Genomic DNA, 14,548 nt, shown 5'->3' with positions numbered 1-14,548 from the left:
AATTTATGGGAACAAAATAAATAAGCACAGTGAAATAATATAAAAATACTCCATTGTGAAAGACATTTATTACTTCACTGTCATCCTATTATCCATTATGACATACCTCAATTATATAAAAAATACTATAAATTTCAATTTTTCTCATGTCAATATGATAAAAAAAAAAAAAAAAAATTAAAATGTTCAAACTTCATATAGTTTCACTCCCGATAAGTGAAATATATCATCTAAATTTATATGGATGGAATACATCCTTCGTTCACTTTTAATTGTTCATTTTTATTTTGCACTCCTTTTAAAAAAAAAAGTATGTACTTTACAGTTTTATCCATAATAATGATAGCATTTTTAAAAATCATGAAAATAATTTGGGAATGAGTAGTTTTTTTTTTTTCACTTAATATCACCATTATGGTGAGAGGATAGACATGACCTCAACCGACGATAAAAAGGGAGGATTCGATACAAGAAGGGTTGATAAAACTAAGCTAATTGGCCCCTTAGTTAAAAGCTGAGGAGCACAAAACAGAGAAATAAATAGCTAAAGCTACAACTTAAAAACCTGTGAAGGCCCAAAAAAAAAAAAAAAAAATTGGCTAGGCTAAGCATTGAATGACTTTTTGGTAGTCCTAATTCGGAAGTTGACCAGCTGGTTTCTGTCATTCTTCAAAGCAGCTTTCACCTTCATAGGTAAAGTGTTAGCTTCCATAAAGAAAGTAGAAGATTTCCTATGTAAGCTCCAATTAGCTAGCAAGTCGGCAGTGCAATTGGCTTCCCTGTAGCAATGGGAATGAGTAGTTAATGCAACAACAACAACAACCCCAGTTCGATCCCACAAATGGGTCTGGGGAGGGTAGTGTGTACGCAGATCTTACCCCTACCTCATACAGATAGAGAAGTTGTTTCCGATATACCATCGGCTCAAGAAACAATGGAAAAAAAGCACCAAGTAGCAAAGAATGTTAGCAAAAATGTAACACATTAACGTGTGCGAATGCCGCAACATGTGTGATAAAGAACCGTAAATAGGAGGAATAGTAGTTAATGATAAGGATAAAATAGGAAAAAAAAGATTGTCTTTATCTTAATTTAATATAGATGACAAGTAAAAGTAAAAAATATATTTTTAGAATAGTGGATAAATAAAAGTGAACAGATGGAGTACTCTCTCCGGTCCACAATAATAACCAATTGACTTGGGCACATCCATTAAGAAAATATTAAATTCTAGACAAAAATAGTTAGTGTGACTAATTTGCCCTTAATTAAATATTGCAGCATAATTTAATGTGAGAAATAAAATATTTTTTGGGGATACGTACATAAGGGTAATTTTGAAAAAATAATTGAAATTTTTTCTTGACTATATAAATGAACACTTATTTTATATCAAAATAAAAGGTAAATTTGTCACTTATTATGGACCGGAGGGAGTATTATTTATCAGGGTGAAAGTGTATCATGACTTGTAATCGACAAAGGCAAAAACTTGTTTTTATAAAACAAATGCTAAAATATTAATGTGCACGAAGTGATGAATGAATGCATGTTCATCTATCGAGGTAGTATTTAAATTTTTTTTTTCCGTGCACGAAATCAATGCTCGTTCATCTTATCGAGGCGGTAGTATTCAAAATTTATTTTTTAAAAACAATTTACTTAAAGAGGTGGTATTAAGCAGTGAAGGGTAGTTTGGTCTTTCCATGTGCACACACTTCCTATCCCTTTATTTATAGGAGTCTTCTATCAGCCAGCTTCATCGAAAGATTTCTGAAAACATTGTCGTGAGTTTAATTAAGCAAATTGAGAAAGGATAAGAAAAATGGAGAGAAAAACTTTTGGGCTTTTCTTCCTGCTTCTCATTGTGTTTGCCTCACGTAAGTCTTTTTCCATATTTAGGATTTAGGACTAATGCTCACTGTCTCATTTTATCAGATTTAAACTTATATGCATTTATAATGTGAAAAACTTTTACACCATTGACTTGGTTTTATCCATGTTATAATAGGATAGTTACCTTCTTCTAAGTTACTAATCCATTCTTGATATCAAAAGTTATTTGTAGTTGGAGTAAAAAGTAACCTTGATGGTGTAACATTTATATTGTACTGGTTGTGTGAAAAAGTTAAACTCGTAATTTTATAAATTTGCAGAAATGGCAATCTCACGGGTGGAGGGAAGAGTGTGCATCTCACAAAGCCACGGCTACCACGGTACATGCGTCCATGACCACAACTGTGCTCTCGTTTGCCGCAATGAAGGCTTCTCCGGCGGAGACTGCATTGGCTGGAGACGGAGGTGTTTCTGCACCAAGCTCTGCTAATTGGATCTATCTGTGCCAGCCACAATTTGAGTACTGGAAATCTCAAAAAAAATGTCATAAGCCATTGGCTATCTTTAGTTTAGTTATTGTCCTTTCCTGTTATTGTTTTCAATTAGGGACTAAATTGTACCCTTCATAGAAGGAGAGCATCTATGATGCTTTTGTACCCTTTCTCATTTACTAGTTAGTAAAAAAAACTCAACGTTTCTTATTAACGGCAGTTTGTATTCTGTGTTCGAAAATTTAAACTTACTTGGCAAAGAAATGATAAAAATTCTAATCCACTTGTTTCCGACATGGCTGTGTGATCCCAACTAAGGTAATTTATCCAAGAAAGGAGAAATCAAATTGAATTATGTTTATTTTTTTGGTCTCATAAAACTAAAGTAAATCTAATCAACACGAAGCTATTAATTGATACCAGTAAATCAACAGGAAGAATGCAATATAATAATTGCCTATCATCAGTATTGGACATCTTTTAGCACTAGCAGATTACTTATTAGGGACAAACTAGCAAAGTGGGGTGTGGTGGTTGATCAAAGATGCCTCTTGTGTAATACAGAGGATGAAAGCATATATGTTCTTTGAATGTGTCACTGCAATTGTATGGAACAAACTTCTCAGTTGGCAAGGCATACACAGTAAGGTAAGTCAATGGCAAGAGGAGAATTGGGCAATTGTAAATGCTAGAGGGAGAAGTGCTACAATTACAGGGTATAGGATGGGTCTAGCAAGATGCATATACCACATGTGGGAGGTGAGGAATCATAGGTGCTTTCAAAATACGTATACAGAGGGACGCAGGGGTTATCATCAGACAGCTTATTCAAGAACTGTTTCATAGAGGCAATTCTAAGCCTAAATTAGCGAGGTTAACACAATTGAATTTCTATCCATAGAGCTATTGTGCTAACTGTTGGTCTGAGTTGCTTGCTAGCTAGAGTTGGGCATGTCGCCCAGGTACTAGCCAGTTTTTTGTTTTCTCTTTGAGTTGTAAATAGCACTTTGGTAAATAGATTTCTTTTATTTCCACAAAAGAAAAAGAGTGGGACCTTTCTATGGTTTTAACAGGGTGCAAAAGAAAAAGAATAGGATTGAGCATAAATCACAAATAGAAAACACGTTAAGATCCAAAATGCAAAGAGCTCCAATATGTTCGGCATCTGAAATGGATTAACGAAGAAGCCAAACTTGATCCCTTTCCAATGTTCGCGGTTAGGATTCCATTATCAAGCAACAGAGTCCCTTCTAAGTCATGAGACAACTATTCTGCCCAGCTTCAAGTTACAAGATGGGCATTTTTTACTGCTTTATATTCTCAGCTTTACACTGTTTTTAGCCTGACCGTAACTAATCTGCAGAAATTGAGAGCAGTTAACCTGTGACCACAAAACACAAAATACTAAATCAGGACAAACTGATAGAAACTGAAACAAATCTCCACTAGAACACAATGGACTTACTTCTCTAAGCATCAACAACCTGATGATACTTTTTTAATCCTACTAATGCTAATGGCACCAATTCAGCAACAACTAAAAGAAGACAACGTTGAATGGATGATTTTCCTACGTTTGGGCTACCATGGGATTATCCGCACTGTTAATCATTCATTCACATAAGGTATTTTCGTTAATAGTCATCAAACTAAATTAAACACAATTCCCACTTCATTCATTCATTCACACCTAATTCATCCAATTCAAAATGTAATGAACCTCAATGGCTGCTACCACTGGAATTACTGCCACCAGATGATCTTGCGTCCATGGATGGAGCAGTAGGTGCATCATTTGGCTGCAAAAGCGGAAAAATGAAGGGTATAAAAATCTTTTGAATACTAAGTAACAAATAAAAGTGTAAGCTTGTTTGTTTAGTTCTTTTACAAATGAAGAACAAAACTAAACCAACAACACCACTAACCCAAACATTAAAGAACTCGAGTGTTACCGTTATAGGAGGAGAATCAAAAATCCCTGCAAATTGTTCAGGTATTTTCCCTTCCTTCATTATCATGTATGCTTTCAAAGCATTCATCAATTGATTGTACTTCTCTTTGCATTGATTGTACCTCTCTTGGCATTGATTGTACGCCTCCTGGCATTGATTGTACTTCTCTTGGCATTCATGAAAATATGAACCATCATTATTGGATGAAAAGTTAACACCACCAAGACAAAGTCTTTTCTGTCTACAACTACTGCTTGGAGCAGCTCCAAATCCCAGGCATCTCACCGTTCCAGGGTGCTCATTTCCTAGCACTTTACCAACATAATCATTTGAAGACACTTCATGCTCATCCGTGGTACTTTGTCTCAAAGCTAGCTCAACTTTTTTCTGCATAAAACATTCACATCCCATCATAAATTTGAGCAAAGAAAGCTGCAACTACTAAGAAAATATAGGTCTATCACATAATGCTGAAACACAAAAGAACAATGGTGGAACATGAACTAACAAACAGGAAGATACCTACTGCCCAGGACAATCATGAAATGGGGCATGATCTAAATGGACAACCACAAGCCTATCTTATGGCATCAGCATCAAGGTAGACCGTAATTCCATGTAACACAAATGGGCAAAGCTTTCAAACATGTTTTCATTTCCTTTAGCTTCGGATTTTGGCTTTACTAGAAGTCTGAGAAGCAGCTGGATAATATATCTTATCGCATTAATTTTTCTAATATAAAATACTTTTACATTTGTTCTCCACAGAAACTTTGAAGGAAAACAAACCTCTTCTACGCGTATATGCTTAAGCTAATCAATGTTCAATTCTATCGTGGTATCCTCATTTAGAAGTGGTTTCCTCAATGTTTAACTGAGACCTTGGTAGAAGTGGGAGACTCAGAGATTGGGAGTTTCTACCTGCTTATATATATTTTCCCCAGGCAAGAGTAAAATATTGAGATTCATTTACTACTGCCTTCAGGCTAAGGAGTGGTTTCAAGTTTTATCTATTTCGCGAGTAAATCAACTAGACTTTGACAAAATCCACTCTGGAACACAAAATTTATAGCTACGATAGAACCAAAGGGCAGAATCCATTGTCAATAGATATCTTCTGCTTGTTTTAAGAGTTAGAACCAACAGAAATAACTTTTCTTGTTGCCTTTCTTTTTTCCTTAAATAACTTTTCCTATAAGGGAGGATTGGAAAGGGGGTTTAAGAAATGCTTATAGATAAAGAATAGGGAAACACATTTAGCACAACTGTTTTTCCAGTTAGGAAACAGCGCATAAGGGTTTGAAAAAAATTTGTATTTTGCTTTGCAATAGCCCCAGGAGAAAACGACAAAAACATGTTTGAAAGCTTTGCCCATTTTTGTTAGATGGACTTTACAGTTTGATATGGAGTTAATGCCATTAGATAGTGTGACCACCAGCTTTTCAGAGTGATAAATGGACCTTAGGCCTAACTCAACCCCAAAAGTTAGCTTATGAGGTGAGGATTGCCCGAGACCATGTAAGAAGACCAAGTACCTCAAATCCCACTGTGATGTGAGACAACTCAACACGGAGTTACCAAAAGTGAAGGGAGACAAGCATGGAAGATAAAGAGGCCAAGTGAAATTTCAGAGACAAAAATTGCTACCAAAACAACAAAGTAATACATGTAAAAACTTTTTTCAAGAAACACCAAAGCTTGGTACTAATAATTTTTACTGATTCTATGACCGCCTATAACATAGCCTACAATTTATGGAATAAAATAAAAAAGCAGAGAAAGGTATGAAGTAGTAAATGCAATGTGCTGAATTCATATAGTAACTGGTTTAATGGTACTGGTTGCCTGGTAATAATTTCACAACTGAAGAGGTTAAGGTAGTGAGTAAAGAAAACTGTTTTTGTGGCGGTTTATTCTGGCATTTGTCAGATGATGTTTCTTGGAAAATCAAAGCACAAGGAAGAGAAAGCACAATAGTTAAATTGCATCTTTGCCAACTGCAATGTGCCACTAATCTATACCAAGTGTTATATACAGTTCGGATGTAGTTCTGTTATTCACAAACAGAAGTAAATATAAATAAAACAAATGTTATAATGAAGAAAGGCACTGCAGACTTTGCATCATAATTGGAAGGCTACGGTACAATTCTCTTTCACTTAAGCCCTCCTAGGGGAACTCATCTGGGAAAGCAAGCGAAGAAAACAAAATAACAGATTCAGTATCATCACTAATGCCAGAGAGTACTGTAGGATATCCTGACACTTCCAAATCTAATTATTAAACAAATTACCAAATAGCGACATAGTAACAAGTCCCTGCCAACAACCGAATTACTCATAACACTTCCATGACAATGTAGGATATCTCATTCATCACAAGATAGCAATTGGATTTACCAGTGCATACTTTTCCAAGCACAAAACATATAAACTAAAAGTATTTTGTCAATAAAAACTGATGTATCAGTAGGCTACAATTGGCTTCAGAACTTTGCGAAGCTGATTTAAGTAGCAAATACACTCCAATTAATACAACAGGTATATATTTTGATGATAGTTGATAGTTATGGGCTTACTGCACATCCTATTACCGTACTACAGAGCATTTTCATACAAAAACCACCTCTGCATTAGACTACAGAAGAAGGGCCAGAAACATCAAGGATGCAGGCAACTGGGATATCTTCTACATCAAAAGAAGAAAATATTGAGTGGAAATGTAACAGGGGATTCTCAAGATATTGCAATTTAGATTAAAGTGCTTTATTGGTTGAAATCACTTGTTCTTAGCTGCAACTATTATTTGCACAGCTGAGATACTATCGACAAAATGTTGTTCAAAGAGAACATTGGCATTGTTAAGCATATATTCGTTCAAGGATAACACATGTGTTCTCTTTAATGAAACTAAAACAGGTTGCATGCTTTCAAAAGAAAGATTAAACAAGAATACAACCTTAGAAGGAAAACATGTTGCACCATTGACAAATAACAACTTACACATATGCCTCTTGTCTCCTCATTAACATATGATTCATCTTGATTCTTATGAGTAGCAGGGTAAAGCTGTCCACACCTAGGCTTTTCTCCAGTCTCAACAGGCTATAAATGGAAAGAATGACTCGTGAATAAAATAATTAAGCTACAAGAAATAGTTACAAAATGAGTAAGTTTAGTTATCAAAGTAAAACTAAAATAATTAATAGCTTCCACCATTTGAACCTTTCTTCTAAAGTTAGGTTCGGAGCCACCGGTGTGTGGATTTGTCCGTTTCTTCTGAATTTCAGCATCTCTAGAAGGATGCAAAACATTCATTTCACCATGCATAACCCAAGTGACATAATTTTTAGGGAATGGCTTGCAAACCAAATGATCGAACACTGTATCTCTAGTTTGCCACTTCGCAAAACCACATTTCGGACATGGACATTTTATTCTATCTCGTACGTTCCCATTCTTAAACGCAAAATCTAGAATCTGATTCAAACCAAGCAAATATTTCGCTGTGTTCCTTGGCATTCCCATCCAAGATTTATCCATTGGAAAGTATTAAACAGTATCTTTTTTCAAAAGCAGAGCTAATAAACCAAAATCAAATTAGTGTGCACCAACGAAGACTCTTCAGAGAACGAGTATCCAATATTCCAACATCAGCTACAAGATTTTGATGAGGAGGGAGAATGCAGTAACCTGTCAATGTTATAAGGATTAGAGACATGTTTAAAAACTTCATAAGCTAATACAATGTGAAGGCAAGTGAGAGAAATGTACATTTGTCTCTTTGAAGTTTTGGTTAGAAATGGAAAGACATTTTCATTTTTCATATTTAACAATTTTCACATGCTGAACATATACAAAGCATTGCTTCCCCATAGCAGAAAGAAAGACCAATTATATGAAGTAGCTTCAAGTTAGTAAGAAGACTCACACATGCAACATCAACGGTTATACACTAAACTCACACTGTTGAAAAACAGATATAAAGCGTTGCTTCACTTGTTTTTTGCCATAGTAGTCAAATAAACTCTTTCTTTGCAGGATTACGTTGCAGAAATCGCACACAATATATTTACACGGAAGAGTAGGTGATTGTAAAACGAGCAGCTCAACATGATGTTGTAATGATTAACAAGATTGCTAGTTGAGCAGCGAGGAAAACAAAAGAGCACTTTAGCCTTTTCGGTGGAGGATCTCTATCTCAATAGTGCCAAATAGAGATATTCGTTGTGCAACGATATTATAATTATTATCATGTACTGTAGGCAGCATATAAGCAACAGTTTCATGGTTCAACATGTTGAAATCTGAAAGGTTGTACCCAGTATTATTCATTTCAGTTAGTAATTTGGATGATGGAGGAATCAGAAGGGTCAAAAACAAAGAAAAGGGGTTGATAGAGCAGCCTTGAGAAAAGAGAGGGAGGTAATGAAATTGTAAGGTCTGCACTACTTTTGGTAATTACTAAGGTGCATATATACTTTTTTTAATTGCAAACGTTTTGCTTAAACCCAATTTGTTTGTCTCACCATGTTTGTTCTTCTTCTCTAAAACCCCACATCTGACTCCAATAGCCCTTTTCTCTCAGTTTGTTGCACTTACACATGCAATATCAAGGGTTACAATGTATTACCAGAGATTAGTATGATTCTAAGGAGAAGGAAGGAATGCTTGCATGAATTAAAGAATCACACATGCAGCATCAAACACTGAACATCATAAGAGTTGTCTATGGAACATTCAGAAGGATGGAAACAGAAAGCGAAACATTCCGAAGAACAATCATAAGTTTCAATTTGATTTTTAAATCGGAAGTTCTGCTACTAACAAGGTAACTATGGTGCTGCTTATACTACACTAAGAAATCAAAGAATTAAAGGCGGAGAAACATAAATAGGTTGGCTTACAACAGAAGCATTGCAATTCACGAAGCAGATTTAAAGAGTAATAGATAATTTAGGAAAAAGAAATACTGAAATAGAAGGGGATCTTCAGTGACATGATGAAACTGTACCTTTTGTAATCGCCGTGAGCTGTGATTTCCAGGAAATAAATTGCTTTCTTTCTTTTGTTTCTGTAAGAAAGAAAATCTTAGCCCCAAATGTTTTTTGTTTTTTTTTTCAAATGTAAAAGATAAAGAAAAAAAAAAGGGAGGGAAAACTGCCGCCTTTTCTTTTTCGGATCGTGAGATATTAACTTTCACAAATGTATAAATTGCGGAGATTAGAAATATTGCTTCAATTTGTTAGATTTAATACTAACTTAACCTCCGCAATAGAACTGTCAATATTTTTCATTTCTTAAGCATGCAAGGTTGCTTATGGCAATCATAACTTCCAGAATTTCATCATTCTTTCTAAATTATGTAAATTTCAAGTGGAAACATGCTAATTATGGTAAAACTTAAGCTATAGATAGATTGTTAATTACTTTATGTTATTGACTTCGCTTAATGTTGGGACCAACCACACTCACGCAAGTATACGTAGTCGTCAAGTAATAAAGTAGTGAGTAAAGTATCGTTCCCATGGAGACTTATGATTAACTTTTGACTGAATCAAACTTAAATAACTGATCGATTCAAGAGATTTTTCAAAAAAAAATGTAAGTGATTAATTGACTACCAAAGAAACTATGAAGCAATGACATAACTAGAGATCGACTATAACACTTAGGCAATTTCGGATAAAAATCACTAGGATAGGATATTCCAAGGTCATAGGCTAGCTAACAATCTTGTTGCGTTCTTGGCTTAAACTGACTAATTGATTTATCTGGATTGTTGATTGACAAGATTGATATTACTCATAAGAATCCGTCGGGTTCTTACTCGCCTATTCAAGCTAACTTAATACATATATGTCTATGGAATTAAGACTAACAAGAATGTATTTACACTTCCTGTATTTCAACCAAGCAAGTCAATTAGGTATATTTTTCTATCTTAATTGTGAATATGTTCCCTGATGCCCCGGTTCAAGAACTTGCTCTATTTAATTCTATATGCAATCTAGAATTCTCACTTTCGAATTCAACTCTAGATTCGTAGATAGTACTTCACTGTTAGCTACGCAGCAAAATAATTAAGAAAAGAATTAAATAAACAACCCAATATGATAAAATCAAACGCGTCAATTTAAACTTCAAACGTCAACATTCATGTAGCACCCATGACTCCAAAATAATAAGTTTCTTAGTCACTCATGTTCATACAATCATCAAAAATAATATTTTCAAACGTAAAATCAATGACGACTAGAAGAAGAATGGAAGAATTGATCAAATCCATGCTCCCGAGTGTTTCGTACTTTTGTTCCTCTCTCAAAGTCGCGTCGTCCTTCCCAAACTAGGTTTAGGCTGGTTTTTATATGAATTGGGGTGTCTTGGGGTCGAAATAACCGAGTCTCGGCCGAAATAGGACAATTTCGCATCACCAACACCCAGGGCAGCGTGAGGTGCTAGCCCCGGTGCTGGGTTTGTTGAGCATTCTATTTTGTGCGCCACAGGTAGCGTCCCATGCTGCATGTGGCGCTCAAATGTGCACTTTTGCCTTTTCTTCTCATTTTCGCTCCAATTCACGCACCTTCATCCTAAATTACATCTGGATGATTCCTATAAATAGAAATACTCCAAATTAGCACAAATCATTATAGTACACATTTGAAATCTATGATACATGAGCAAAATGTGAAGCAATATACACAAGAATATGCATACTTAAGCCGAATATCACTTAACCTTGAAGTACACACTCGATTCTCACTAATCCTTCAAAAACAAGTGAAATGGGGTATTCCTTCGTAAGATTACCTTAATCATGTTTAGTACCAAAATTCTAATCTGCCCACACAGGGTTTAACCCTAATTAAAATTATTAAATTGGAAACTAATAACTGGCGGAAAAAAGAAGAGATAGAAACATTATAACTTACCACAATTTTTTAACCAAATTATAAATCAATAAAGGTTGGATCTTACCTCTTTTGTGTATAAAACAAATGGGTTCCTGATAGTAGGCTATAATTATGTAGTTTAGCTATCATTTACGCTCTAACTTAGCTGCACTTTATTGATATTTGAATGTTAAATGATAACAAATTGCTCTATTAAGAACTTTATGCTTTGCAGGAGCAATTCCGGGCTATGAGGACATTAAAGAGTGTTTTGGAGTTAATATGGAGCATTGAAGGCCAATCGGAGGTTAGCGCACGTAAAGGAAGAAAGAAAAAAATAAAGGCAGAAACTCCTCCAGGTGCGCGGTCAATGCGCGACCGCGCACTGGCCGTGCATGTCAGGCAGAACACTGGTCAAAATGCGTAGTCAATCCGCGATTGATCCGCGGTCGCACACGTGCTTCCAAGGAAATAGTCCAAGGTCAAGTTTGTAATTTCAAAGGCGACTAACCTTGACCTATATGAAGCTTAACTCGCCCAAAAATAGAGGATACTTGTTTTTAAAAGAACTTTGGAGGCAAGAACACAAAAAGGAGGAAGATGGAGAATCATCTACGAGTTTTTCATCTTCTTCTTCTTAATTTCACTGTTGGTTATGACTTTTTATATTATAATCTTGTCTAGTAGTATGAGTAGCTAAACCCGTCATCTAGGGTTGATGGAATCAATTGTTGGATGAAGTCTTGATTACGTTTTAATATAATTGAGCCATTTTTACTCTATAATTGTTCAACTATGTGTTGTCTTGTGATTACTTGAAAGGGCCCATGATTAATCGTGTCTAGTTACTTTGTGTTGCTTGAGAAAGAACATTTGATTAGATTGTTTTTGAACAATGCCACTTTCGGGTAAGTTAAGAGATTAATTACTTGAATTTGAAAGCGGGGTTAGAGATAAGGAAGCTTTGGTGTGATATTTATGAGTTGTACAAATTTTCAACTAGAGTAGTTCGAGAGAATGCTTCTAGTAAATTATCGTAATTGATTGAGAGATTATTACGGTAAAAAATAACTCATCATCTTTATAGAGTGTTACGGCGAATTATAGCTAACGTGTCAGGAATTAATCCGACAATTGGGAAAATTAATAACCCTAGGTCCTTTTACCACTGAATTCAACTTCATTCTTGATTATTGATAGTTTTTATTATCATCTTTCCTTAGTTAAATAATTTCTATTAATTATCAAATAAATTCTTGCATCTGAAAATTTTCTGAGCTTACCATTAGCGTTACTAAAAGTGTAGTGAATAGGTTAGTTCCCTGTGGGATTCGACTTCGGACTCTTGAACCAGATTATATTTGCAGCGACCGCTTAGTGATACGCTCAAATTACACTTTAATTAAATAGTGTAAGGCGGTCGGTGTCAAATATAATAACCCAACAAGGTTGGGGTCGAATCCCACAGGGGATATGGTGTGAAAAGTTTACTTTAGTAGTGTGGATCTTGACGTAGGTCGTAATTCTACTCCGTTAACCTAACAAGAGAATGATATGATCGTGAATTAAAGAAGTAACTAATTTTGATGTGAGAATGTAAATGATTTGATTAAGGAAACCAAGGTTGTGTCCCCGTTAATAGAATGTAATGCTATTGGTATTAATATGATATATTTCTAATTGAAGGTCCTTTGATATGCAAATGGTTTCTAAATGACTACCCAATATTTTCCAATGGTTGGGTAGTATTTTCTCTTTATGATTTTTCCAAATATAAAAGAGTTGTAATTTAAGAATAACCAATTTATGCTAAGTAGAAGCCACTTATTCCTAAGCGATTCTATTAAACAAGATTAAAGTTTTGAGTTCTTGATATTCAATTCTACCAAACCCTAACTCACTTTTACAAGTAAAGAAAGAGTAAAATGGAGTAGATTAATGTTTGCAACCACCAACCATAAATAAAGAATAAGAATTGAATAAATATCGACCAACATATATTCAATGTTAAACACCCATCAACATTACACCCATCTAGGGTCCACAACCTTAGTATTTAAAACTAGCTACTCATACTAAAATGCAAGAACAAAGTGTTTAATAAAGCCATAAAGCTTACAAAAGTACAAGATTTCTTCTTCACAACCTTTCAAATAAATAGAGTATTCAATGCTCTCTAAGTAAAACCTTATTTCAGACTTTAATGACCCACAAAAACCCTAGTTATTATCTTTATAGTGGAACAAAAGTCGTGGTCAAAATCGAACAAAAATACCCCTTCAGGTAGCTTATGCGATCGCATAATTGTAACACCCCATAAATCCGGATTAGTTGTGGATGTGTTAGATGACTATTAATGTAATCTTTTAGACATGTGAAGCCCTATCAAGATGAGTATGGGTAATGTAATACTCCGTAAATATGAATCAGTTGTGTACGGACAAGGACTATTTATGTAATACCCCGTAATTTGAATCGGTTGTGGATGCATTAAACGAGTATTAGCATGATGGTAATTGAGTAGTTATGTTACTAAGTGTATAAGTTATGTTAGAGGTGAATTGGGGTTAAAGGAGAGGCCTAAGTCTAAGCCAAGTTGGAAAATTTCAAAATGGACTAAAGCTGTGAATAAATACGCACATGACCTCACTTTGAATGATCATATCTCCGGTTCTATAACGAGTTGTGTGATGCATAACCTATAAAATTAAAGCCCTTTGAGTCTAGTTTCCAACTCAACAAACCTTTTGTCATTTGGAGGTGTATACAGAAAGTTATGACCATTTTATTTGGAAGGTGTCACTAGCGCGAAGTCGCGCGTTTTTGCTGAGTATTCTGCCTCGCGCGCGAACAAGCGCACGAACTCGCTCGTCTGGAAGGTTTTAAATACTTTAAAGGCCGGAAATAATAGAAATTGAGTCACTTCTCAAGCTTAGGGTTTCCTCTACACCCCAACTCGACCAAGGCATCCAATTGCACACCTAAGGTGAGTTTTTAAGTGTGTTTTCATGGTGATTTCACTTCTCAATCACTAGTTACAACATGATTTTGATTGGGTTTCATAGGATTTCTTCAAAATCTCAAGAACACCCCAAAAGTTGTCTTTCAAGATTTGGTCTACAAGAGGTAATCCTACACCCTTAGACTTACATATATGGTGTTATTATGGAATCATGAGTATAAATCAAGTATTACAACTTATAGTATGGTGATTGGAAGCCATAAATTTCCAATTTAAATACATGATCATGGTAGGGATTTAAGGGTGATTATTTGATAGGATTTGTTGGTTGGGTGTGAATGGATGGTCATATACGTGATGTTGAAAGTTATAAATTGGTTAATCATGATGGGAGGATAAATTGTTGATAAATGGT

General features: G+C 35.1%; 1 protein-coding gene across 7 annotated transcripts; it reads right to left on the bottom strand.

Annotated features, from left to right (window-relative positions):
- Window positions 1-3,336: 3,336 nt before the first annotated feature.
- On the bottom strand, window positions 3,337-9,504 carry LOC107798058 (uncharacterized). Of its 7 annotated transcripts, none has more exons than XR_012696604.1 (6): window positions 9,293-9,501; window positions 7,495-7,971; window positions 7,282-7,383; window positions 4,280-4,666; window positions 3,793-4,126; window positions 3,337-3,708 (listed from the first exon to the last, which is right to left on the bottom strand). XR_012696604.1 is itself a non-coding variant. In XM_075225175.1 (6 exons), exons 2-5 carry the CDS (start codon window positions 7,819-7,821, stop codon window positions 4,049-4,051), a joined length of 894 nt encoding a protein of 297 aa, XP_075081276.1. In that variant the 5' UTR covers window positions 7,822-7,971; window positions 9,293-9,504; the 3' UTR covers window positions 3,337-3,684; window position 4,048. The 7 variants fall into 7 exon arrangements, 3 of the variants coding, with proteins under 3 accessions (XP_075081276.1, XP_075081275.1, XP_016476484.1); XR_001650815.2 differs by having other exon boundaries at window positions 7,504-7,971; window positions 9,293-9,493; XR_012696606.1 differs by lacking the exon at window positions 9,293-9,501 and adding an exon at window positions 9,186-9,277.
- Between the last annotated feature and the right edge of the window lie 5,044 nt (window positions 9,505-14,548).

Source organism: Nicotiana tabacum, chromosome 11 (genome assembly GCF_000715075.1).
Source record: "Nicotiana tabacum cultivar K326 chromosome 11, ASM71507v2, whole genome shotgun sequence".
Classification (NCBI taxonomy): Eukaryota; Viridiplantae; Streptophyta; class Magnoliopsida; order Solanales; family Solanaceae; genus Nicotiana; species Nicotiana tabacum.
The sequence above is the reverse complement of the archived record's forward strand: the minus strand, read 5'-3'. Positions and strand labels throughout refer to the sequence as shown.

Excerpts from the sequence above, each read along its gene's own strand:
- LOC107798058 (XM_075225175.1), bottom strand. The coding sequence starts at position 7,821 with ATGGATAAATCTTGGATGGGAATGCCAAGGAACACAGCGAAATATTTG. Across the intron at positions 7,384-7,494 it reads TTAGAAGAAAGGTTCAAATG|CCTGTTGAGACTGGAGAAAA; the intron begins GTGGAAGCTATT and ends TTCCATTTATAG. Across the intron at positions 4,127-4,279 it reads TTGATTCTCCTCCTATAACG|CCAAATGATGCACCTACTGC; the intron begins GTAACACTCGAG and ends CCGCTTTTGCAG.